General features: G+C 41.6%; 1 protein-coding gene across 3 annotated transcripts in view; it reads right to left on the reverse strand.

The window, feature by feature from the left end:
- The window catches only part of usp25 (ubiquitin specific peptidase 25), a 209958-nt gene that overhangs the window by 126192 nt on the left and 56975 nt on the right, over positions 1–26791 (reverse strand). For all 3 annotated transcript variants that reach the window (XM_043701415.1, XM_043701414.1, XM_043701413.1), the window contains exons 5-6: positions 7795–7957; positions 706–792 (exon numbers count right to left, since the gene is read on the reverse strand). In XM_043701415.1, coding sequence (XP_043557350.1) covers positions 706–792; positions 7795–7957 — 250 coding nt within the window. The remainder of the gene's footprint in view (positions 1–705; positions 793–7794; positions 7958–26791) is intronic.

Genomic DNA, 26791 nt, shown 5'->3' on the forward strand with positions numbered 1-26791 from the left:
CTTTTCCACCTATCCACTCCACCCTCTCCTCCTTGTCCTATCACCTTCATCCCCTCCCCCTTCTCACCTATTGTACTATATGCTACTTTCTCCCCACTCCCATCCTCCTCTAGCTTATCTCTCCACCCTTCAGGCTCTCTGCCTTTATTCCTGATGAAGGGCTTTTGCCCGAAACATCGATTTTACTGCTCCTCGGATGCTGCCTGAACTGCTGTGCTCTTCCAGCACCACTAATCCAGAATCTGGTTTCCAGCATCTGCAGTCATTGTTTTTACCTAGATTCTATGACTCGATGAGTACATGTCGAGTTTATTGGAATTGTGCTGAAGGAATTAATCATCACCTTCACAACACTATTTCTGGCACTACAGGTGAAACATCATTGGATTATTCCAAAGTTTCTTTTTTAAATTTTCATTTCTTAGTTCAGGAGATGAGGAGGAAATTGGCTGTTTGACTGGTCGGAGAAAGTTAGGATGGAATAGGCAAGAATCATGTTAACTTGTTAACAGAAAGGTAGGGGGTAAGATTGGAGATAGAATGGTGATGATGATGCTTCCATGAATTGATTAATTTGAAACTGGTAACACTGAATGCCTGCCTAGGATGAAATTAATTCACTTAGGATCAAAGTGGTGAGATGAATGCCTGTTTTGTCCAGCATCTCATAGCAGCTGCAAGCAAAGAGTCACAGAATTCACGCACCTTTTGATTTTGAGGTACATCCTGAGGATCAGATGGCGGGACATAGTTCAGGACAAGTCTCCGAAACTCGAGCAGATTAAAGAGGGACTAAAGGGAACGAGAAGACAAAAAGGTACATTAACTGCTGCCAGTTTACAAGTCATATAAAAGCAACTCTACGCACACAAAGAAATGAACTTATCAGGAGATAAAAGAAAACACAAAGAAAAGAGATAAAATGAGTAAAAAGAGAAAGATGCAAATGAGAAAACACAATAAACTTGCATTTCTATACTAAGTTTCACAACTTCAATATGTCCCAAATCGCTCTTTAGAAAATGAAGTACTTTTGAAGTGTACTCACTAGTTTTTCCTTGCAGCAGCTGAAAGAAAACCACACATACCCCATAATTGTCCACATGCACACCACATAATCGTTCACACATACAACTATAGTTCAAGAAATATGATGCCAAAAAGAAAAGCAAAAGTATCTGAAGAAAGGAAGATCATGTCAGTAATTGCTTCAGGAATGTTCTTTGCCTAAATAGAAAATGTGTTAAGGGATATCTCAAAGGATTCAATTTAAATGCTGTTAGTGATTGTATTGCATTTCTTAAAAATAAATACAGGAAGAAATTGTTTTTAATATTATTTCATTTACCTGTCTTTTCAAGACTAATATTCCCATTTTAAAATTAACATGTTATTGGACAAACAACATTAATGCAGTTGTATCACCATGTTAGCATTGCACTCCTAGACTCTTTTGGTCACATTAGCTTCCCTACAGTGTGGAAACAGGCCCTTCGGCCCAACGTGTCCACACCGAAGAGTAACCCACTCAGACCCATTTCCCTATGACTAAAGCACCTAACATTATGGGCAATTTAGTACGGCCAAGCCACCTGACTGCACATCTTTGGACGGTGGGAGGAAACCAGAGCACCCGGAAGAGTGCAGACATGGGGAGAATGTGCAAACTCCACATAGACAGTCACCCAAGGCTGGGATCGAACCCGGGTGAGGTTGCAGTGCTAACTACTGAGCCACCGTGCCGCCCTTGGTGCTCATCGTGTCACCAGACGCCTGGACTGAACAAAACGGTCCAAAGCTCCCTACATGGTGCACTCTGTGAAATGAAGTCATTGACATGTACTTGAGATTTGTTTGTACAATTAATTTGAAATGTTTACATTTATAAATTTTGCTACTTTAGCAGCTAAAATAGCTGCAACTGTAAAAGAACAGAAATGTACACTTCGAATAGCTAATAAACCGACTTTGAAAATATGCTGCACAACTTTTGTTAAATGGACGCTCTTATTTAAACAAATTGCTCAGATTGCACAGATGTCTGTTAGGGGAGATAGTAAAGGTATGATCTAGTCACTGGACTAATAATCCAGAACCCAGGCCAATGTTCTCAGCACATAGGTTCAAATCCCATCATTGCAGATGGTGAAATTTTGACAGAGTAGGCTCGAGAGGTTTAATTGTTTGTGCTGATGCACCCAGTTCTTACGCTCCTATATTCTTATGCACAGACAAAAACAAAATGGATTCAAGTTGTCAGTCACTAACGTCAAGCAGAAGTTGCAACAGCCAATTTGCACAGTGTTAGAGACAAAGAAGACTACAGATGCAGGAATCCAAATTAGACAGGCAGGAGGCTGGAAGAACACAGCAAGCCTGGCAGCATCAGGAGGTGGAGAAGTTCATATTTCGGGTGTAACCATTCTTCAGTCCTTTCTAATTTGCACACAGCAACATTCCACAAACAGCAATGAGATAAATGACCAAATAATATCTTAATGAAGTTGATTGATGGATAAACATTGCCCAGAACATTATCTCCTGGTCTTCTTTGAAATATGGTCTTACATGCCATCTTCATGGGTAAACAAGACCTCTATTGTAATGCTTAATTCCATTTAATATTACAGCATCGCTCAGTACTGCATTGGGGATGTCATGTTGGATTATGTGCTCCATTCTTTATGATGTGCCTTCGACATGAGAGTACTACCACTGAATCATGGCTGATAGGGCTAAACATCAAAAGTGACACACCCCAACTTTCTTGCTTCTCTATTTTGAAGGCTCCCATTCCTTGCTATAAATAACTTCATCAGAATCAGGAGACTTTAATTATCTGGTGTATATTCATATGAGGTTCCCAAGTTATTTGACCATCCAGGTTGTCACAACTGAACATTAACGTGCCCTCAATCTGAAATCCATACAGGTTTTAGGCCAGATGGAGAACCTTGAGAAAGTAGTACTGATGTTGGAGCTTACCACAATGAACCAGTTAAGCTACAAGGTGAGATTGCACAGACTGGGGCCAGAATCCTTGGAATGCAGACAATGAAGAGGTGATTTGGTCAAAGCTTTCAGGATGTTAAGGCGAATAGATTAGGTTGATAAAGAGAAAATACTTTCAGGAGTGAAATTCAGAACCACTTCAGCATACAACAGGATGACAGATGTTCAGAAGCTCTCTTTCACAAATGGGGGCTGATAGAAAAACTGCTGCATTTAAAGCAGACAATGATACAGCTAAAAGCACTGAAAGGCATGATACAAAGGCCAATATATGAGGTATGCTGAGACTCAGCCATGATCTCACTGAATGGTGGGCAGGCTTAAAGACAAAGTGGTCTTTTCCTGTTCCTCCCTTCTTAATGGTGATAACCATGAGTAGCAGTGGCAGGTTGAAAAAAATATTCTCTTCCAGTTCATTTGCCTTGAATAGCCCAGATAGAAATGTTCTGCAATGAAACATTGAGAAATGCCTCCTTCAGTTCGAAGGAACTGCTGCAAAAGTTTAATAAAGGTTTTCAAAATTACAAGGCACTATCAGTGAAAACAAGCAGGTGCACACTTAGGATTATCAGACGAAGAATGAAGACTGAAGTAACAAGAAGTCTGTTTCCTCCCCCACAAGTGGTTATTCAAGCACAGAATATCTTTCCAAAATGATCCGGCAGCATTGGCTATTGAGAACACGATGCACCTACTGGAGCATTCCTTCACAAATCTGACAGACAACTTTGCAGACACAAGAAGGAACAGGCAATCTAATCTGCAATAGTGCATGACCTTATCTGCCTAACAGCCTTTGCTCATATTTCAACATTCATGAAGCTTCAAAGATATCACCTTTGCCATAAAACCATGTTCTGTACATAAATGAGTTGCTAGTAACGTTAGATTCTTTGGTTTTCTGCTTCAGGATTTATAGAACAATTGTACATTTGTAAAGATCCATGTCTAGACTCTCAAATTGGACAGGTTTAGGTGAAATAAAGTCAAACTGTGGCCAACTACTGGGAGAACTCTAATTTCAGAGTCTGAAGTCCCTAACCAGTGATTTAAGTACATAATGTTAATTAATACTCCAGTATAATACTGACAGAGTGCTGCATTGTTGGAGGGGTCATCTTTCAGGCAAGACGTTAAACCATCTGCTCTCTCAGGTGAAGATCCCCCAATACTATCCAAAGAACAACAGGGACTTCTCTCACATGTCCTTATCCCTGAACCAACTATCAAAAAGCTCACAATATAAACTACTACCTCATTCTGTTTGTCGGAGCTTAATGTGCACAAATTGCTTGCCGTGTTTCCTACATTACAATAGCGACTCTCCTACAAAAGTACCATGCTGGCTGTAAACTGCTGTGCAACTTTCTGAGCTGCTATATAAATACAAAAGATGTTCTTCAGTAAGCTCAGGAAAAACAAAATCACCTGTGCTACAAAGAATGTCCTATGTCAAGGTTAATTAACACAGCAGACACTAGAATCACAGTTTGAAGATTCTTGGGTACAAATGTAAAATTGCACTCAAAATGTTTGGGCAATTCTTCAAGTGAGCACCTTCAAAAAAAGAGAAGAACGTTTTAGCATGGGGCAATGGAATATTCCACGTAAGGTGCAGCCCAGCTGTACACTGTGCACCACAACAGCATGGTGCCATCAGAACACAGGGTGGATGTGTGATTCATGATGCCTGAAACTTCAAGCTTTTGGTCTTGGCTGCTTCTTGGTATGAGATGTTAGCAGTTACAGCGACACCTTTCAATGCCAATTCAATCTAACAACATTTTTTTTAGTCTGAGCAGATTCAGTGCACAGTTGTCACTTCCCACAGAGAATCAATTGGGTGAGTGGTAAATGGCAAAGGAAGAAGAACTTGAGGTGAAAATTATTTTCCACATGGCAAGTAAGCATTCTTAGAAGTAATTCATAGGGCATTTCTGTCCATAACACCTGACTTATGAGGGTTCCAAATAAGCATGTGAAAGTCAATGGAAGCCCTATGAAGTCATTAATCCTAAATAACGTTTTGCCAAGTTGTAATGGATCTCATGCAGTGGGACAGTGATGATCACTTGTTTACACCTACTCTGAATGGCAGGTGATTGCAAATCATGGACACTTTTATAAACATATTATATAAAGTGCAGTTGACATCAAGTGCACAAGGTTCTTTCTTCACTGTCATTCATGCTCCACATCAATAATTATCCTCCATGTTCTTCTCCCCATTCCCACCCCCGTCCATGGGGGCAACTTTCCCCACCATAATGTGCACACAGCCTCCCTCCCCCAACATCACATCAATCCACTCTGGCACCCACTCTGTGCACCCAACACACCCAAGCTTCGACTCTCACGTCCCTCCCTCCAAGTCAATGTCATATTTACCCACAAAATGCTTAGCATCTCTGCTCAATTCTCAGGGAGAAAGTGACGACTACAGACGCTGGAGATCAGAGTTGAGAGTGTGGTACTAGAAAAGCACAGCAAGTCAGGCAGCATCCGAGAAACAGGAGAGTCGACGTTTTGAGCACAAGCTCTTCATCAGAAATGATGCAGATTCTCTGCAGCTCAATTCTACATGACCACCACCAACACACACAGCAACCCTCCACAACTCAGCTCCTTTCTCTTCCCCTGCATGGTTAATATACAGGACTAAACAAAATTCAATTTGGTTGCAAATAGCCTCACTACTGATTGTCTAGGCCTATGTATAAAGAACAATTCATTCAAAGTAGCTAGACAATGAGCAGAGGCAATTATACACAAGCATAGGTCAGTAAATCAAGGATTATGGGAAAAGGCAAGGAAGTGGAGTTGAGCATTATCAGATCAGACATGATCTCACTGAACAGTGGATCTGTATGGGCTGAATAGCCTAGTTTGCTCCTACGACTTGTAGTCTTATGGTGTAGCTGGGGGTCAGGAGCAAATCACCCAAAGAAAAAGATTACTCACATTGTCAACGCTATCCAATATAATGACTGAACTGGTCACAGTCAGTATTCTAACATCTGAAGACCAGGAACAAAATAAGTTCAATATTTTGGTTGTTCCATCTTTTAAAACAAAATCACTTTCTGATCACAATGTCAACCCAGTAGGATGCATCGCCCTCCAATCGTAATTCCTTAAAGCTTCTTGCTGCACCCAGAGTCATCTGGAATATATGCACCTTCTCCCTTTTGCAAGAATGGGGACTCCACTATCCCTGGTTTACCTCCTCAAAAAGTTATCTTTCGACTAAAATGCTTCACTTTTTCAGAGCTGGCATTTTCTTCTGTCATTTCTGTTGTGTGGGTGTAAGAGGAACTGGTGTTTCCCATTTGCCTCCACTTCTGGATTCTGATGCTTGCATCCTCCCCAGCCTCCCCACCTTTTATTTTACTTTAGAGATTTATAGGTCATTATTGATAAGCCTAAGAGAAGGTTGCTGGACACTATCTTATTCGAAAAGAGAAATTAAGAGAAGGTAATCAATAAGAAACAATTAGGAGGTTCATCAGCTAGTGTTTGAACATTTTGCAGAACAATAAGGCAACTTGGGGCAATAAAAGAGTTCAACAGTTTAAGAAAGAACAAATCAAAGAAAGAAGGAGCAGCACAGCTCATAAACATCGTGACGGTAAAATTCGCAGGAGCAAAGGCAGCATTAAAAAAAAACAGACAGGAATTTGCTTATTCAATGCAAGGCCAGAATTTAGCAACCAAGAAGTGGGTCTTCTTCCAATGAACTCTGAAGCAGTGAAGGGAGAAACAGCGAGAGAGAAAATGACTTTCTGCCAATGAAGGCTTATGATGTTCTCAGGAAATACACTGTGCTGTAAAATGGGAGCAATTTACTCAGCAAGCATAGTCAGTAAGCACAGCAAGCTGTCCCATAAAAGAAAACCAAGTACAACCAGTATAAACAAACAAGTGAGTCACTCAGAAGGGAACTGCTACCTGATCCATGGTATCACTTCCAGACTCATCTGTTTCTTAGACAGCAGCTGTCAGGGTGGGGGGTGTTTAAAGGAGAGAGAGAGAACAGTGCAGCTAACTCAAACTGTTCTGGAACTCAGTGGTATTTCACCATCCCCCATTCACAGTGAGCAAAGCCCTGTGCTGGATCTGTATCAGGTTAATGCCACTATTTGTTTTGAGCACATCTCACACCATAGATTACAGAATCACTCAGTCAATGCATTCAAAAACACAGAAAACTGCTATCCTAGTGGAGCATATAGGTTCCATCTTTCGAATGCGACATTAAACCGAACACTTATTTTCCCTATCAGGTGGATGGGAAAGATGCACAAGTGTTGTTTTGAAGTGAAATGGGGAAGCTTCCCTCCACTGTTGTTGTTCAACCAACGTTGCAAAAATCAATGATTTGATCACTCTTTTTTTTATATCTGGGATCTTTCTGGACAGAAATTGGCTGAGGCTTTTCCACTATTACAACACAAAATACTTTACAGGCTCGAGAAGTGATTTGGGAGACCCTGGAGTTGTGAAATACACTAAATAAGTGCTGAAAGACTCCGTCTTTGAAAGGTCGGTTTTCCCAAGACCCGAGTCTGTAATTCACTGGACAGCCCACCACATCTCAAGATGGAGGGCAGAGTCGGGCTCAATCCCAACTCCACTTGCAATGGGATAATCTTATGACTCTCATTCTGCACATCCCGCGGTGAAGAAATGATATGCCTGGGTGGAACTCTGAAATACAGGGTAGAAAGGGGCTCCAGGAGAAATGAAATTGTTTGGACCTGAAACAACAAACTGTGTTCTCACCTGAATGACAGCACTGAACCAGCAGGTGTTTCCTACATTCTTCAGCCCAACAGGACAGCTCTCCTGTCGCTTCCGATCATACGGATTTATTGAGTCACTCCATACCTCCCCTTGCGTCCTTTTCAAGCTTGCCTTGTTTTCTGCGATACTGGCTTCCAACACTCTTAGCGACAAGAAAAATAAAACATGTATTATCAGCTAAAAGTGTCCAGACCAAGTTAGAAATGATCCTTGTCAACTGACAAGAAGCATAAAGAAGCACCTGATCCCATTTTCATTCTTCTATTCAGACACTTTCATCCTGATTGTTCATTAAAACTTACAAGTTTCATTTGTTCTTCCAAACACAAGCTGTGTCCAAGTAGAACATTTCACATGTGTAAAGACCAAGGCAAACACTGGCAGCAAGAGTAATTTTCAGGTCATGGGCTTGTGATGTTGCACAAGAAGCCTATCGCACATTAAAGAGGGTCGAGGTAAATATTTTTCTGTTGCATTAGTATTAATGTACTAAGGTAATCAAAGGCTGATATTTAATTCACATAATTTCACAAAAAATGATCAATACACAACAGTTTCAATATAAATAATTAAAAATTTGTTTTTGTATAAAAAAAGATTTCATAATCACCAGTCATGCTACTTTGAATGCTGAATAAGTACCATTCACCTAGTTATTGAGTTATGGGGATCTGCAACAGATTTTAATGTTGAACCAAGAGTAGAACTAGGTCAATAAATGACAAACTGTAGAAATTTAAAAAGAAACTGCTGGAAAAACTAAGCAGCATCTGTGGCGAAAAAGTAGAGTTATGTTTCAGGTCCAGCGATCCTACTTCAGAACTGACTGGAGATAGGAAAAGGTTGGTATTTATGCAGAAGATGGGACGATAGGCGGTAAAATGATTGATGGATGTGGAGCGCAGAGAGAGAGAACAATAGTAGGACAGAAAAGGGAGTGGTAAATGTCAGCCAGAGCAAATCAATAGCTGCTAATGGCAACCCTCGGCAGCTGACAATGGGCTTTGCGTGGTAGCTGCCCATGAGATGACAAGGCCTGGTGTGTGGGAGTTGGGGAAAACATATGAGACAAGGTGTTCAGGCCCTAAAATTATCGGACCCGATATTGAATACTGAAGGCTGCAGATTTCCCAAGCACAAAATGAGATACCACATCTCCCTGGGATCCATCTTCACCAGATACACCAATCTTTACCTAACTGCAATCCGTTCTGAAGGACCACTGGAACTGAAATGTTAATACTGCTTTCTCTCTACAGATGCTGCCAAATCTGTTGAGTTTTTCCAGCAATTTCTACTTACATTTCTGATTTCCAACACCCACATTTCCTTGGGCTTTCTTTTGTAAACTGTAAAAACTGATATGAAAACATTGCTGTCTCTCAAAAATGGGTAAAGCAGAATTTGCGCACTGGCTGAAATGCCATTCTTAGTGTGGTCCACTAAATGTATGCAGCTCTATTGTCATTACTACAGGAAATAAACAATGGGAAATGCAATACACAAGTACAATTTTTTTTTATTTTTAATGAACTACCCGCAAATTCTGTGTACAAAGTCAAAAATGTTACAACTTGGGTAACTGTGCTGATATTGAGCAACTCCAGCATTGGTTCACTTCAAGAACGTAAGGGGCAGGAGTAGGCTGTCTGGCCCTTCGAGCCTGCTCCACCACTCAATAAAGATCACGGCTAATCTTTTCATGGACTCAGTTCCACACACCCGCGTTTTCACCATATCCCTTAATTTATTTATTTTTCAAAAATATATCTACCTTAGCTTTAAAAGCGATTACTTAAACAGCATCAAGTACTTCACTGTGCAAGGAATTACCTAGATTAACAATCCTAGATTAACAATTAAGTTCCTTCTCAGTTCAGTTCTAAACCTGCTTTCTCTAATCTTGAGGCCATGCCCTCTTGTCCTAGTCTCACTTCCCAGTGGAAACATCCTATCTATTTCTATTTTATCAATTCCTTCATAATTTTATGTTTCTATAAGATCCCCTCTCATTCTTCTGAATTCCAATAAATATAATCCCAGTCTACTCAGTCTGTCCTCATAAACCAACCCCCTCAACTCCGGGATCAACCTAGTGAACCTCCTCTGCACCCCCTCCAGTGCCAGTACAGCCTAACTCAAGTAAGGAGACCAAAACTGCACACAGCACTCCAGGTGTGGCCTCACCAGCACCTTGTACAGCTGTAACATAATGTTAGAAATGGGGAAAAACGTTGTTTTTACAGATATAGAAAAAGCATACAGAAAAGGGGTACAGCAAGAGAACTATTAACTCTGCAGGTATTTAGGGAAGAGTATCTCTACTTTTCAGTGTATAATTGTGGTTAATTAAATACTAACTTTGGTATGTAATTATTATAGCAAATAAGTTCTTTTTAAAAATTATGTTTTCAGCAATAAGCTGAGATAACCGAAATGCTTGGGCTATACAAAATGATACAAGTTAATGAAATGTCCGAGGATGGAATGTACCAGCAGAATTGATACAAAATGTTAAACCAGATCTTGAATCATCACTTCAATTGCTTTCTGCAATTGGGGTCCTTTCTTGCAAGATCGTAAAATAAATTGTCTGGTTTCCAGCTTTGGTGGTCTCGTATAATTTTATTGAGTTTGTTTCTTACAATAATCTCTCTGCTTTTAACTCAACCCCTTTAGCAATGGAGGACAAAATTCCATTTGCCTTCCTAATTACTTGTACCTGCAGACCAACCTTCGGTGATTCATGCACAAGGACACCAGGGTCCCTCTGCAAGCCAGCATGCTGCAACTTTTTACCATTCAAGTAATAATCTCCTACCAAAATAAATGACTTCACATTTACGAACATTCTATTCCAACTGCCAGACCTTTGCCCACTCCCTCAATGTATTTATGTCCCTCTGCAAAGTTTCACAGTCCTCTGCACACTTTGCTCTGCCACTCATCTTAGTGTCATCAGTAAATTTTGACACCGTACACATGGTCCCCAACTCCAAATCATCAATATAAATTGTGAATAATTGTGGTCCCAACACCGATCACTGAGGCATCCCACTGGCTACTGATTGCCAGCCTGAATAGCACTCATTTATGGAAATGTGTTGCTGGAAAAGCGCAGCAGGTCAGGCAGCATCTAGGGAACAGGAGAATCGACGTTTCGGGCATTAGCCCTTCTTCAGGCCTTCTTCAGCCCTTCTTCAGGCTAATGCCCGAAACGTCGATTCATATAAATTGTGAATAATTGTGGTCCCAACACCGATCACTGAGGCATCCCACTGGCTACTGATTGCCAGCCTGAATATCACTCATTTATCCCCACTCTTTGCTTCCTGTCAGTCAAGCAATCCCCTATCCACACTAATACTCCACCCGTAACACCGTGCATCCTTATACAGCAGCCTCATGTGCGGCACCTTGTCAAAGGCCTTTGGAAATCTAGGTACACCACATCCACTGGGTCCCTGTTGTTCATCTTGCTTGAAATGTCTTCATCGAATTCCAAAGGATTTGTGAAGCATAACCTGCCTTTCATAAACCTATGCTGCAGGTCATCTCAAATTTCTTTTGAGATGACCTGCTATTTCTTCCCTGATAATAGACTCAAACATCTTTCCGGTAAAAACAAGGACTGCAGATGCTGGAAACCAGAGTCTAGATTAGAGTGGTGCTGGAAAAGCACAGCAAGTCAGGCAGCATCCGAGGAGCAGGAAAATCGACGTTTCGGGCAACGAGGCGGAAGATGCAGACTCAAGCATCTTCCCCACTACAGAGGTTAGGCTCACTGGTCTATAATTCCCCATCTTTTGCCTACTTCCCTTTTTAAACAGTGGCGTCACATGTACTATTTTCCAGTCTGCTGGGACTGCTCCGGACTCCAAGGAAGACCAAGGTTTAACCTTATTCTGCACAATTCCATTAGGTGCTCTGAAATAGGGTGCATCATGGATGCCCATTCTTTTACTCTCTGTACTGAGGTGTACAATGAAGTCTTAAGGATTGGAGATGACATAAATAACTTGAAAGCACAATGACTCTCGCCCCAGTTTCTCAGACAAACCCCTTCCCCCCACCCTTCAATATGACCAAAAATGATAAACTGCTCCTTCTCCCCCGAGCTCAAAATGAAAGACAGAACAAGGTGCGTGCAAGTGATTTACTCACCTCACAAAGACCCCTACAGCTAGCAAAGGAAGCGGACTTCTCGCCCATTACTCTGTGCTGGATTCAAATGCAAATCTCATTAAGGAAAACAGAATCTGTACTAACAAGATAAGGAGAAACCTATTGACTCCGTGTGCACCAACTCTGTACAGGATTTTTAAGATTTGTTTTCTCCTAATTTCTTTCCCCTCTAACACTGGGGACTATCTCTAAAGCATCAGAAGCTTTGCAACACCTCATCCAAATAGATGCTTTACACACATGGATGAACAGAGATCATCAAAAGGCTATTCAACCACAGAGCCATCAGAACTGAACTTGATAGTCACAACATGCATTTTACACCACCAAGAGTTGCGCCAGTCAGTGGAGGTTTTCTCACTTCCCCACCAGTCTCAAGTATAGCTCAATAACTAGCAGTCTTGAATCGTAAAATCAGGGGTTCATGTCCTACTCTTGACACTGCTAGATAAAACACAGACTGATATTTCCATTGCTGAACTGAGTGAGTGTTCCAGTTTCAGAAGGGCTGCCTTTCAGATAAGAGATTAAATCTATCAAAGATTTCATAACAGCAGGATTCCCACCCCGTGCCTTGACCAATACTTATCCTCCACTCAATATTCCTAATTTAAAAAAGTATCTGTCCTTGGTAATGCTGCTGCCTGTATAATCTTGCTGTGCACAAAGTGGCTGATTTTCCTATGTTACACTTTAAAAGGACTTCATTGTTGTAAACCACTCTGCCATGTGCTGAGGAAGTGAAAATCACTATATAAATTTAAGAATTTATTTTCACACCTCTAAAGATGAGTTAACTAGGATTGAAAAAGAGGAACTTTCTATCTTTCATCGCTCTTCTCCACACCTTGGCTAAACTAAACCAACAAGCTCATCTTTTTTCATTGAAATGCATGAAAAGGTGGGTGTCAAAACTTCAAAGTCACAAAAGCAGAGGGGATTGGGGTGTGTTGTGAAGTTGGTGCATTCTGCTGAAAACCATTTCCAGTTATTCAGTGTGATCAAGCTTTTAATAGAGGGTGATATCCAAAACATGCAGTATAACAAATCATCAAGGCTCCCTCGACAGCATCTTCTAAATCCCTTACCTCTACCATCAAGAAGAACACGAACACCTTCAAGTTCCTATCACAGCCACACACCAGCCTGACTTAGAATTATATTACCATTCCTTCAGTGTCACTGGATCAAAACCTTGGGAACTTGCTCCTTAACAGCACCATGGCTGTCCCCACACTCCAAGGACTGCAGTGGTTTAAGAAGGCACCTCACCATCATTGTCTCTGGGGCAATTAGGAATGGGCAATAAATACTGGTCTTGGCTGTGACACCCATATCCTGTGAAGTAATCTTGAAGGAGGGGGCACATGGCACAGTGGTTAGGACTGTTGCCTTACAGTGCCAGAGACCTGGGTTCAATTCCCGCCTCAGGCAACTCTCTGTGTGGAGTTTGCACATTCTCCCCGTGTCTGCGTGGGTTTCCTCCGGGTGCTCCGGTTCCTCCGGTTCCGGGTGCTCCGGTTCCTACATTTTCCTCGAAAAATGTGCAGGTCAGGTGAATTGGCCATGCTAAATTGCCCGTAGTGTTAGGTGAAGGGGTAAATGTAGAGGAATGGGTCTGGGTAGGTTGCTCTGCGGAGGGTCAATGTGGACTTGTTGGGCCGAAGGGCCTGTTTCTACACTGTAAGTAAGCCAATCTAAAAAAATTCTGAGGTCAATCACAGGTGAGAATTATCCTCCATATGATCAGGCTCAATGACAAAATCCCAGAACAAGTTATTGGAAAGGATTCTGAGAGATGGGATTCATGATGACTTGGAAAACCATAGTTTAATTAGAGATAGTCAGCATGGCTTTGAGAATGGCAGGTCATGCCTCACAAACCTTATTGAATTCATTGAGCATGTGACAAAGCACATTAATGAAGGTAGAACACTAGATGGGGTGGACATAGATTGTAGCAAGGTGTTTGATAAGGTTCCCCATGGTCGGCTCATTGAGGAAGTAAGGAGGCAAGGGATACAGGGAAATTTGGCTGTCTGGATACAGAATTGGTTGGCCCACAGAAGACAGAGCGTGGTAGTAGAAGGAAAGTATTCAACCAGGACCTCGGGACCAGTGGTGTTCTGCAACCTCTGATCTTTGTGAATTTTATAAATGACTTGGATGAGGAAGTGGAAAGGTGGGTTAGTAAGGTTGCCGATGACACGAAGGTTGGTGGAGTTGTGGATAGTGTGGAGGGCTGTTGTAAATTGTAACAGGACATTGACAGGATACAGAACTGGGCTGAGAAGTGGCAGATGAAGTTCAAACTGGAAAATTATGAAGTGATTCATTTTGGAAGGTTGAATTTGAATGCCGAATACAGGCTTAAAGGCAGGATTCTTGGCAGTGTGGAGGAACAGAGGGATCTGGGGGCCCACGTTCATAGGTCCTTTAAAGTTGCCACCCAAGTTGATAGTGTTGTTAAGAAGGCATATAGCATGTTGACTTTCATTAGCACCTGGATTGAGTTTAAGAACTGAGGTTTTGCTGCAGCTCTATCGAGCCTTGGTTAGACCACACTTGAAATACTTGTTCAGTTCTTGTCACCTCATTACGGGAAGGATGTGAAAGCTTTAGAGAGTGTGTAGAGGAGATTTGCCAGGATGCTGCCTGAACGGGAGAGCACATCTTATGAAGAAAGGTTGAGGGAGCTAAAGGCTTTTCTCACTGGAATGACGAAAGGTGAAAGGCAATTTGATAGAAGTGTACAAAATGATGAGAGGCATTGATGGACTGGATAGTCAGAGAACTTTTCCTGGGGCATAAATGGCTATCACGAATGGGCATAATTTTAAAGTGATTGGAGAAAGGTTTTGTGGAGATGTCAGAGGTAGGTTCTTGACACAGAGTGTGGTGGGTGCGTGGAATGCACTGCCAGCAGTGGTAGTAGAGTCAGATACATTAGGAACATTTAAGCAACTCTTGGATAGACACATGGATGAAGGAATAAAATTAAGGGTATATAGGTTAGTTTAATCTTAGAGTAGGATAAAAGGGCGACACAACTTCAAGGGCCGAAGGGCCTGTACTATGCTGTACTGTTCCAAGGAGAATACACAGAAATTTCGAAAAAAGAAACTGAAAAAACAACAAGCCTGAAGGAATCAAAACTGAGACTGAAAAGTGAAACTGCACATGAAATGAGGAAGTATGCAGTGCCTGACATAATTCACAAGTTCATCAGAAACCTGAGCCCTGTCAGTGGAATATAAATAGGCATTATAAGTACATGTCTGTTACATACGCTATTTATAATAGAATGGTGCAGAAAAGGCTCAAACGTGTGAATGAAGTGTTACTTTGATGGCACTTCAGCAGCTTTCAAAGGTCACAAGGAAGCTACTGAGAGGAAAATGCAGACTCTGACATTCCTACTTCACCAACAAGGTATTATCAACTGAACTGGAGAAAAATAGAAAAGAAGCAAAACCATAAACATTCCAGTGGGCACAACTTCCTCACAAATTAATGACTTTGAATGAATTTTTAATTTGATCCATCAGTTTCATATATGTTTTCCTTTAATTGTAATATTCAATCCCCTCAGTCACAGGGGTTCACTCCAGGAGCTGCTTATGACAATGTCTATGAGGAAAACATCTTCAGCTGCTTCATCAATGACCTTCCCTTCCTCAAAAGGTAAGAGGTCGTGACATGCAGTTAGGGTTTTGCCTGGACTATCCAGTTCCTGACCTTGGTATAAACATGGAGCAGAGTTTAACTTCAGAGGTGATACTAGAGTGGCTGCCTTTGACATGAAGGTAGCATTTGGGCAAGTTTGGTATGAAGGAGCTCCAGGAAAAATAGAATCGGCAGGAGCAGCTCCTCTCTGCTGGTTGGAGTCATATCTGGCACCCAGGAAGTTAGCTGCAGTTGTTGGAGCCAATCATTTCAATCCTAATCAATTACTACATAACCTTCTCAGGGTAGTGTCCTAGGTTCAACCAACTTTAGCGACTTGATCTTCCCACCATAACATTAGAAGTGGAAATGCTCGCTGATGATTGCATGCTGTTTAGTCCCATTTACAACTTGCCAAACATGGAAGCAGTCCAGACCCAAATGCAGCAATATCCAGGTTTGGGCTGACAAGTGGCAAGTAACATTACTCGTCACACAAGTGACATACAATGACCACCTCCAACATGACAGAATCTAACCATCATACCTTGACATCAATTGTATTACCACTGCAAATCCTGAAGTTCAGCACTGATCAGAAACAGAACTGAATTTCCCATATAAATATTGTGGCTACAAGAACAGGTCAAAGACTAGGGATTCTGCAGCAAGCAACTCACCTGCTGAATTCCCTGAGCCCGTCCACTATCTATAAGACACAAGTCAGGGATGTAATGGAATACGTCTCCATTTGCCTGGATGAGTACAGCTCCAACAATACTCAGGAAGCTTTGACACCATCCAGAATAAACTGGCTTGCTTGATTAGCACTACATCCATAAAAGTTCATTCTCTCCACTACTGATACACTCAGTAGCATCAAGATATACCATCTACAATTCTACAGTGAATCTGTTTTTCACTCTTTTAGGAAGTTGAACCAAAATCATTATAACTGCGATGAACGATGTTTTCACTTGGAAAAAATACACATATTTTGCGTGATATGATGGTCCTCTTAAAAGGGGAGGCAAACATTTAGACGCATTATCACCAGACTATTAATCTAGAAACTCAACTAATGTTCTGGGAAGCTGGGTTCAAATCCTGCTGTGGCAGATGGTGAAATTAGAATTCAACAAAAATAATCTGGAATTATGGGTCGAATGATGACCAGGAAACTGCGCTGAATATTGAGAAAGCCCTTCTGAACTCACTAATGCTCTTTAAGGAAAGAAATCTATCATCCTTACCTGGTCTAGCCTACATGTGACTCCAATGTGGCTGATTCTTAACTGTACTCTGGGCAATTAGGGATGGGCAATAAATGCTGGCCTCACCAGAGATGCCCACAAGTGAACACCAAAAAAAAAGAGATACCGCTGAAAGAGTTATATCATCAGTGGCTAACAGCAACTGATGATATAACCAAGTTACCAAGAAGATAAACAAGAGGAAAGGAGTCAAGAGTTATAGGAGTACACAGATTATGGGTGTGGGCTGTTCCCAGCAGTTTTGGTTTTCTCTTTTAGTTTTAACCAGGCTGCCTGCAGAACAGAAACAGAGAGAGAGAGAGAGAGAGAGAGAGAGAGAGTGAGTGAGTGAGACACAGAGAGAGAAAGAGACAGACAGACAAACAGAGAGATGAAAGGGATTTGGAGGGGCAACCTTGTAGAGGTAAACTAAAGGCCCAAGACATTTCCACCTGTATACACAGCTTTGAAACAGTCCTCATACAAATGGTTAATATTTCAATTTTTGGTAAACATCTTATTTGGGATTTAGAGTGTAAGTCAAATGGCTGCATAAGTGTAGACAAGAACGCGATTAAACGGGTCGATTTACACTATAAGTAACTGAGTCCTTTATATTTTAAATATTTTAATACAACTATTTAACTGAGTATTTGATTATTACTAATGATGTTTCTTGATCTTTTTTTATAATAAAATCTTTATGATTTAAATCCTGCTGCTTCTTGAGTTTTCATTTTGAAAAAAAATTACAAACTTCACCAAATTCAAAGCACAACCCACTGCAATTAAAAACCTCAGCTACTGACTTTTTTTTCAATTATCAGATTTTTCCTGTACCAACTGGAAACAATTCTCTCTCTCTGCTGAGGAACATTGGAACATTGAACTCAGGAGCAGTAGCCCCCACCAAATCCTCTCAATTTTGAACACCTCTGCCAAATTTCCTCTTGAACATCTCTGCTCTAAGAATGAAAAAGCAGCTTCCCTCGTATCTCCAACTTAACCAAAGTCTCTCAGCCTGGCACTATTTCAATAATGCATGTGTCATGCCGTTCCCCTGCCTCAGTCGAAGCAAGACGCTCAGAGACACAGTATGGTTTTACCTCCTTCATCTTTATTCCAGGCCCTGGAGGGAGAGAGAACAATTGCCCATGTGCACAGAGACATGAGTTCTCAGCCTCCTCTCAAACAGCAGTTTCTTAATGAAATATAGAGTCATTTACAGGGAGGAGGATCCAGATAAGGGAACATACACATTACAATCAGCGAGTGTCAACAGTAAAGATTAAGCCATCTGCTGTTATACAATGAATGTTCTTAAATTTGTTAACTGGCTTCACATAATGGATACTTTTCCCCTTATTAACTGACCTTACATGCTGATAGCTTCCAATATTGTTAAATGACTCTACATAATGAATGCTTTTCCCCTTTGTTAACCCATTACCCTTGCCTCCAGCACCCCATTGTTAACTGCAAGTTCATATCTGATCTGAGTCATGCTCAACTGAACCTCGTTTCACAAAACTCAAAACTTAACTCTTTCCCTGCCTGCTTATACCCGACACACATTCTCACATGTATCATCGAAGGTTTGTGTGCACGTACAGCAAGTAATTGAAAAGCTTATAGAATGCTGCTTCATTCCGAGGAGAATTGAATTCAAGAGAAGGATGGTTATGCTTCATCTATACAGGAAATTGGTGAGACCACATCTGGAGTACTGAGTAAAGTACTGGTCATCGTACTTATGGATGGATTTTAATGTATTGGCTGAAGTTCAGAGAAGATTTACTGGACTAATATCTGGCATTAGTAGATTACCTCCTCAGGACAGGCTAAACAGACTAGGCCTGTATCCTTTAGAGTTTAGAAGAGTCAGTGATGACTTAAGTGAAATAGAAGATCCTGAGAGGATGTTAACAGGTGGATGTTGAAAGCATATTCCCTCTTGTGGGAGAATCAAGAACGAAGGTCACAGTTTAAAAATAAGGGGCCGTCTTCTTTTAAAACACAGATGAGGAAACATTATTTTCTCTCAGAAAGTTAAGTGTCCTTGGAATTCCCTTCTTCAAAAGGGAGCATATACAGAATCTTTCAATATCTTTAACGCAGAGGTAAATAAGATTCTTATCAAGGGTGATGAAAGATTACTAGGGAAATGCAGGAATGTAGAGTTCAGGTGAAACTCAGATCAGCCATAATTTTATCAAACGGCAGAGCAGTTTCGCTGGGCCGAGTGGCCTATTCTTCTTCCTTGTTCATATGTTCACAATAAATCTCTCTACCCTCTGATAAGTCTGAACATAATTTTGAATGTATGATCCTTGCATTGGAGATACTTCCCACTTGCCTGGATGGATGCAGCCTCAACAACAATCAAGAAGCTTGACACCATCTAGGACAAAGCAACCCACTTGAGTGACATCACATCCACAAGCATCCATTCCCTCCATCACCAATGTTCAGCAGCAGCATTGCGTACTATCTACAAGATACACGGCAGATCCTTAGACAGCATCTTCCAAATTCTCAACCATTCCCATCTAGAAGGGCAAGGGCAGCAGATACATGGGAACACTACCCCCTGCTCATTCACCTCCAAGCCACTCACCATCCTGACTTGGAAATGTATTTCCGTTCCTTCAGTGTCACAGGGTCAAAGTCATAGAATTCCCTCCCTAAGGGTGTTGTGCATCAACTGATAGCATGTGGACTGCAGCAATTCAAGAGGAACACTATCATCTTATGGGCAACTAGGGACAGGCAATAAATGGTGGCCAACCAGTGATGCCCAAGTCCCTCAAGTGAATTTTAAAAATGGGCATTACTTAAATTTTCACACAATCATTTCCTCTCTTGCATTTCAGTAAATTATAATTGCTCATGATTGAAACACAATACAAGTAGAAGCATTTAGCAGTCCAATTACAGGTTTTATCCTTCCAAAACTTAGGCAGGTAGTGACATAGTGGATCAGCAATCCAGAGGCCTAAGTTAAGACCCTGGGGCATGCATGTGAATCCCTCTACAGCAGACGGTGAAGGCTGAATTCAGTTAATGAAATCTGGAATTTAAACCTAAACTAATGGTGACCATGCAACCAATAATCATCTGTCCTAAAGAAAATATCTAATTGACAAGAGTACATTAGGGAAGGGAAATACGCCATTTCTTACCTGATGTGGCCAACATGTGTCTCAAGACCTGAAGTAGTGTGCTGACTCCTAACTGCCTTCTGATAGGTCTCGCAAGGCACTCAGTTCAAAGGCAACATATGCTGGCCTGGTCAGCAATGTCAACATCCCACGAAAGAAGTAAAATAATCTGAAAGCTTTCTGAACAGCATGTGTTTTGGACATCATAGAATCAAAGAATCAGCGTGGAAGCAAGCCATTCGGTCCATCAAATCCACACCAATTTTCAAAAGAACATCTCACATAAACCCAACCCCCACAATATCCCTGTAACCTTGTGTTTCTCCATGGTTAATCCACCTATCTTGCACATCCCTGGACACCACGTGCAATTAAGTATGGCCAATCCAACTAACCTGCACATAGAGTCAAATATATAAAGCACAAAAACAGACCCTTCGGTCCAGCTCATCCATACCGACCCAATATCCTAAACTAATGCAGTCCCATTTGCCAGCACTTGGCCCGCATCCCTTTAAACCCTTCCTATTCATAAACCCATCCAGATGCCTCTTAAACGTTGTAATTGTACCAGCCTCCACCACTTCCTCTGGCAGCTCATTCCATACATGCACCATCCTGTGTGTGAAAAAGTTGCCCCTTAGGTCCCTTTTAAAATTTCCCCCTCTCACCCTAATCCTATGTCCTTGCGTTCTGGACCCCTCCGCCCCAGGGAAAAGAGCTTGTCTATTTACCCTATCCGATCTTTGGACTGTGGGAGGAAACTGGAGCACCCAGAGGAAACCCACGCAGGCATGGGAAGAATGTGCAAACTCCACACAGTTGCCCGAAGCTGGAATTGGACCCGGGTCCATGAAGCAGCAGGGCTAACCACTGAGTGACCATGCTGCCCGACATGCATAATAGTACAATAAAATCCCGAAGGTTACAGGTCTGTCAGTGATGGTGACACAAGTGAAATTAATTTTGTGGGGAGCAGAAGAATATCCTACAGGAGCAGGTCAGTGAGTGCAATTTGTCCATTCAGGCATATTAATAACATAAACCTGTTGATTACAATGTGACTGTCACCAGTACTCATGCTAAATGGCTGACATGGAAGCAAGCATAAAAGACACTGAAGAACCTAGTCAACAACACAATGAGGAACAGAAGGAAGGAAAACTTGGAAATGACAAGAACAGTTTTTATCCAAGAGTTAGATATTTGTGCTCATAACACTAAGGATGCTAGGTTGCAGGAACGGAGCTCACTATTGTCATTATTAAGTCTTCACATCAGGTACAGCAGAACTGTATAAACAGTACCATTACACCCTGTTTAGCGGAACAATGCCCATGGGTCCAACCTCAGACCATCTTTAACACAATAGCCTTCTGAGATCTAGAGTCATAGAGATGCACAGCATGGAAACAGACCCTTCGGTCCAACCCATCCATGCCGACCAGATATCCCAACCCAATCTAGTCCCACCTGCCAGCACCCAGCCCATATCCCTCCAAACCCTTCCTATTCATATACCCATCCAGAAGCTTCTTAAATGTTGCTATTGTACCAGCCTCCACCACTTCCTCTGGCAGCTCATTCCATACACGTATCACCCTCTATGTGAAAAAAATTGCCCCGTAGGTCTCTTTTATATCTTTCCCCTCTCACCCTAAACCTATGCCCTCTAGTTCTGCACTCCCATACCCCAGGGAAAAGACTTTGCCTATTTACCCTATCCATGCCCTTCATAATTTTGTAAACCTCTATAAGGTCACACCTCAGGTTCCAACCAGATGCAGCTTTTACTTTAGGCTCCTGATCACTGGGAGCAGGGCTGTGAAACTGTTCAAATTCCTTTCAAATAGGCACTTTAAGTATTGTACAAAGGATACTTTCATGTCCCATCTGGATATTAACCTGACTTTTGCCCGAAACATTGATTTTACTGCTCCTCGGATGCTGCCTGAACTGCTGTGCTCTTCCAGCACCACTAATCCAGAATCTGGTTTCCAGCATCTGCAGTCATTGTTTTTACCCTGGATATTAACCTAGACCATTTCCCCATTTGCCATGTAATTTGCGGCCATTCATCTTCAATTGTGGCAGAACTGGAAATGCATCATCCAGTGATTCATGATTTCCATTCGTCTTACTTATGACCCCTTCTTTCTAATTCTATGTCAAAGCCTTCAGCTACACTTCTTTGGCTGGCACCTTCCTCCAACAGGTGAGCTGAACAGCTAATTTATTTCTCAAACTAAGTGTCAGGGTAGCTTAGTGGGTAGCATTCTTGCCTCCACATCAGAAGGTCATGGGACTAAGTTGTACTCCCAATCAGTGTTTCACCTGTTGGAACTGCCATATGTCAGGTAAAAGGAGGATGTAACAGATTCCAAGCCGCCATTTCAAATGAAAGCCAGAATTCTGGTCAAAATGTACTCCACAAACATGATTCATTGAAACAAATTATCTGGTCACTATTACAGCGTGAGTGGGAGCTTACTATGTATAAATTACAAATGCATGTCTTCATAACAGGGACTAAACTTCAAAAGTACTCTAAGTGTTTTGAGATGTTGCAAGGTTGTTGAAAAGCAGGCATCTCTTTCTGTCAGATCCTCAGTCCACATTGCTGTGCTTCTCCAACTTTTGTTTTTCACTCAAAGATTACACTCGTAAACTGCACTATACCTGGAGTAAATCTAAGAAAGCTTCCTTTGACTTATAAGCATTTCACTCTCTTTTTATCTAAACTTCTACTGTCTTTGTCAAGGCTACAAAGACTAGTGGTGCCTACGAACTTCTTCTCCAGAGCTCAGCCAACCCTCTACAAGCTCTATGCTTATCTCAATACCTCACACTGTAGCTCACTCCTTTTCAGGATCATGACACGAACAGCCGTTTGCCATCTTAAGACCATAAGACATAGGAGTGGAAGTAAGGCCATTCGGCCCATCGAGTCCACTCCGCCATTCAATCATGGCTGATGCGCATTTCAGCTCCACTTACCAGCGTTCTCCCCGTAGCCCTTAATTCCTCTAGACAACAAGAATCTATCAATCTCGGCCTTGAAGACATTTAGCGTCCCGGCTTCCACTGCACTCCGTGGCAATGAATTCCACAGGTCCACCACTCTCTGGCTGAAGAAATGTCTCCGCATTTCTGTTCTGAAATGACCCCCTCTAATTCTAAGGCTGTGTCCACGGGTCCTAGTCTCCTCGCCTAATGGAAACAATTTCCTAGCGTCCACCCTCTCCAAGCCATGTATTATCTTATAAGTTTCTATTAGATCTCCCCTTAATCTTCTAAACTCCAAAGAATACAATCCCAGTATCCTCAGCCATTCCTCATATGTTAGGCCTACCATTCCAGGGATCAACCGTGTGAATCTCTGCTGGACACCATCCAGTGCCAGTGTGTCCTTCCTGAGCTGTGGGACCCAAAATTGGACACAGTATTCTAAAAGAGGCCTAACTAGAGCTTTATAAAGTCTCAGTAGCACATCACTGTTTTGACATTCCAACCCTCGAGATAAATGACAACATTACATTTGCTTTCTTAACCACAGACTCAACCTGCAAGTCAGTCTTTAGAGAATCCTGGATTAGCACTCCCAGATCCCTTTGTACTTTGCCTTTATGAATTTTCTCACCGTTTAGAAAATAGTCCATGCCTGTATTCTTTTTTCCAAAGTGCAAGACCTCACATTTGCTCACGGTGAATTTCATCAGCCATTTCTTGGACCACTCCTAAACTGTCTAAATCTTTCTGCAGCTTCCTCACCTCCTCAGAACTACCTGCCTGTCCACCTAACTTTGCATCATCGGCGAACTTAGCCAGAATGCCCCCAAATCCTTTCATCCAGATCATTAATATATAAAGTGAACAGCTGCAGCCCCAACACTGAACCCTGCGGGACACCACTTGTCACTGGCTGCCATTCCGAAAAAGAACCTTTTATCCCAACTCTCTGCCTTCCATCAGACAGCCAATCCTCAGTCCATGCCAGTAGCTCACCTCAAACACCGTGGGCCCCTCACCTTACTCAGCAGCCTCCGTGAGGCACCTTATGAAACGCCATTTGGAAGTCTAGGTAGATAACATCCACCAGGTTTCCCTGGTCTAACCTACTTGTTACCTCTTCAAAGAATTCTAACAGGTTTGTCAGGCACGACCTCCCCTTACTAAATCCATGCTGATTTGTTTGAATCGGACCCTGCACTTCCAAGAATTTAGAAATCTCATCCTTAATGATGGATTCTAGAATTTTACATACAACCAAGGTTAGGCTACTCGGCCTATAATTTTCCATCTTTTAACTCGATCCTTTCTTGAACAAGGGGGTTACAACAGCGATTTTCCAATCATCTAGGACTTTCCCTGACTCCAGTGATTTTTGAAAGATTACAACAAACGCCTCTGTTATTTCTTCAGCCACCTCCCTCAGAACTCTAGGATGTACCCCATCCGGGCCAGGAGATTTATCAATTTTTAGAGCTTTTAGCTTTTCTAGCACTTTCTCTTTTGTAATGGCTACCATTCTCAATTCTAGCCCTTAACTCTCCTTAATTGTTGGGATATTACTCATGTCTTCCACTATGAAGACTGACACAAAGTATTTGTTAAGTTCTTCAGCTACTTCCTTATCTCCCATCACTAACCTTCCTGCATAAATTTGGAGTTGCCCAATTTCTACTTTTGCCTCTCGTTTGTTTCTTATGTATTGAAAGAAACTTTTACTATCATTTCTAAATTATACCTATAAACTCCTGCCATTTTTGCTCTACTGTCTTCCCGGTTAGCCTCTGCTTCCAGTCTATTTTAGTCAGTTCCTCTCTCATGCCCTCATAATTACCTTTATTCAACTGTAACACCATTACATCCGATTTTTCCTTCTCCCTTTCAAACTCCAGACTGAACTCTATCATATTATGGTCGCTACTTCCTAAGGGTTCTCTTACTTTAAGATCTTTTATAGAGTCTGGTTCATTGCAAAGCTCTAGGTCCAGAATAGCCTGCTCTCTTGTGGGCTCCATGACAATCTGTTCCAAAAAGCCATCCTGTAAGCATTCTATGAATTCCCTTTCTTTAGATCCACTCGCAACATTATTTACCCAGTCCACCTGCATATTGAAGTCTCCCATGATCAATGTAACCTTGCCTTTCTGACATGCCTTCTCTATTTCCCGGTACATGTTGCGTCCCTGGTCCTGACCACTGTTAGGAGGTCTATACACAACTCCAATTATGTTTTTTTTGCCTTTGTGGTTCCTCAATTCCACCCACACAGACTCCACATCATCCGACGCTTATGTCTTCAATACCATAGATTTAATTTTGTTCTTAACTAACAAGGCAACCCCACCCCCTCTGCCCACCTCTCTGTCTTTTCGATAAGTTTAATATCTTAGATATTAAAAAGCCAACCTTCGTTGCTCGAGTGCATCCTACCTTACCTAATCCTTCACTCCACTAGAACATAAGAAGAAGAGGTAGATTGTACAGCCCATCAAGCCTATCTTGTCATTCAATACAATCAAGGCTAAAGTAGAGCCAACACTCAGCCCCCAACCATATCCCATGATTCCCTAATGCATTAAAAATTTGTCTACCCTAGGATTAAATATATTCATTAACTGGGCATCCGCAAATCCCTGGGGTAGAGAATTTGAATGATTCACAACCACTTGGATAAAATAATTTTCTTTTCTCATCCTAAATGTTGGTCCTTCATGCAGAAACTGTGCTCCTATTTTTGATTCCTTAACCAGCAGAGATAATCTCGAGTGTCTGCCCTGTCAAGCCCATTCAGAATGGTTTGTGCTTCAATATGAGCACTTCTGTCAGCGTCCTGAACTCAGTGTCTTGGCTTGCCTATACATCAAAATTAACTGATATTTGAGCCCCTCTCTCTAATCAACCTTATCACCTTCCAAAAGCTCTGCACTCTTCTGGTTCTGGCACCTTGACCATCTCAGATTTTAATCACTTTGCCAATGATGGCCATGCCTGTAACTGCCTGAGGAGTGAGCTCTGGAAGTTTCTCCTAAATTTCTCTGCCTCTCTCACCTCCTTTGAGATGTTTCTTAAAACTTTTTTGACCAAAGCTTACATCATCTGTCCTAATATGCTCTAATGTGACTCAGTATCAAATTTTGGTTGATGTTTAGTCATGTGAAGGTCGGCTCACTATATTTAACTCAGTCTCACTGAAGGTTCTGACGAAGGATCACCATTCCCAAAACATTAACCCTGTTTTCTCTCCACATGTGCTGCCAGACCTGCTGAGTTTTCCCAGCAATTTCTGTTTTTGTTTCTAATTCCCAGCATCCACAATTCTTTGATTTGTTGTAATTTTCGAATGGCAACTGCCATTCCAGTTTCCACTTCTGGAATGACCAGTTAAATGTCTAATATAAGCTCAATCTTTCACACTGACAAACCCACGTGGCTGAGCGCCTAATCAGATTGCAAGACATTGAATAAACTGTGCTCTAAAAGTATCACAACATTCAATCACGTACTTTTTGGATGAGCACAGGTTGTTCAAGTCATACTTTGAAGCCAAAGCTGGATTAAAATGATGTCAAACTGTTTAAGAAAGACAGAAATTCATTGTATACTCTTTCTCAATAACAAAATCTGAATTAGAGAAAACACAACTTGAATTTCTGTAGCAAAACCATAAGTTGCTGGAAAAGCTCAGCAGGTCTGGCAGCATCT

The sequence above is a fragment of the Chiloscyllium plagiosum genome, chromosome 12 (assembly GCF_004010195.1).
Source record: "Chiloscyllium plagiosum isolate BGI_BamShark_2017 chromosome 12, ASM401019v2, whole genome shotgun sequence".
In the NCBI taxonomy this organism is placed as follows: domain Eukaryota; kingdom Metazoa; phylum Chordata; class Chondrichthyes; order Orectolobiformes; family Hemiscylliidae; genus Chiloscyllium; species Chiloscyllium plagiosum.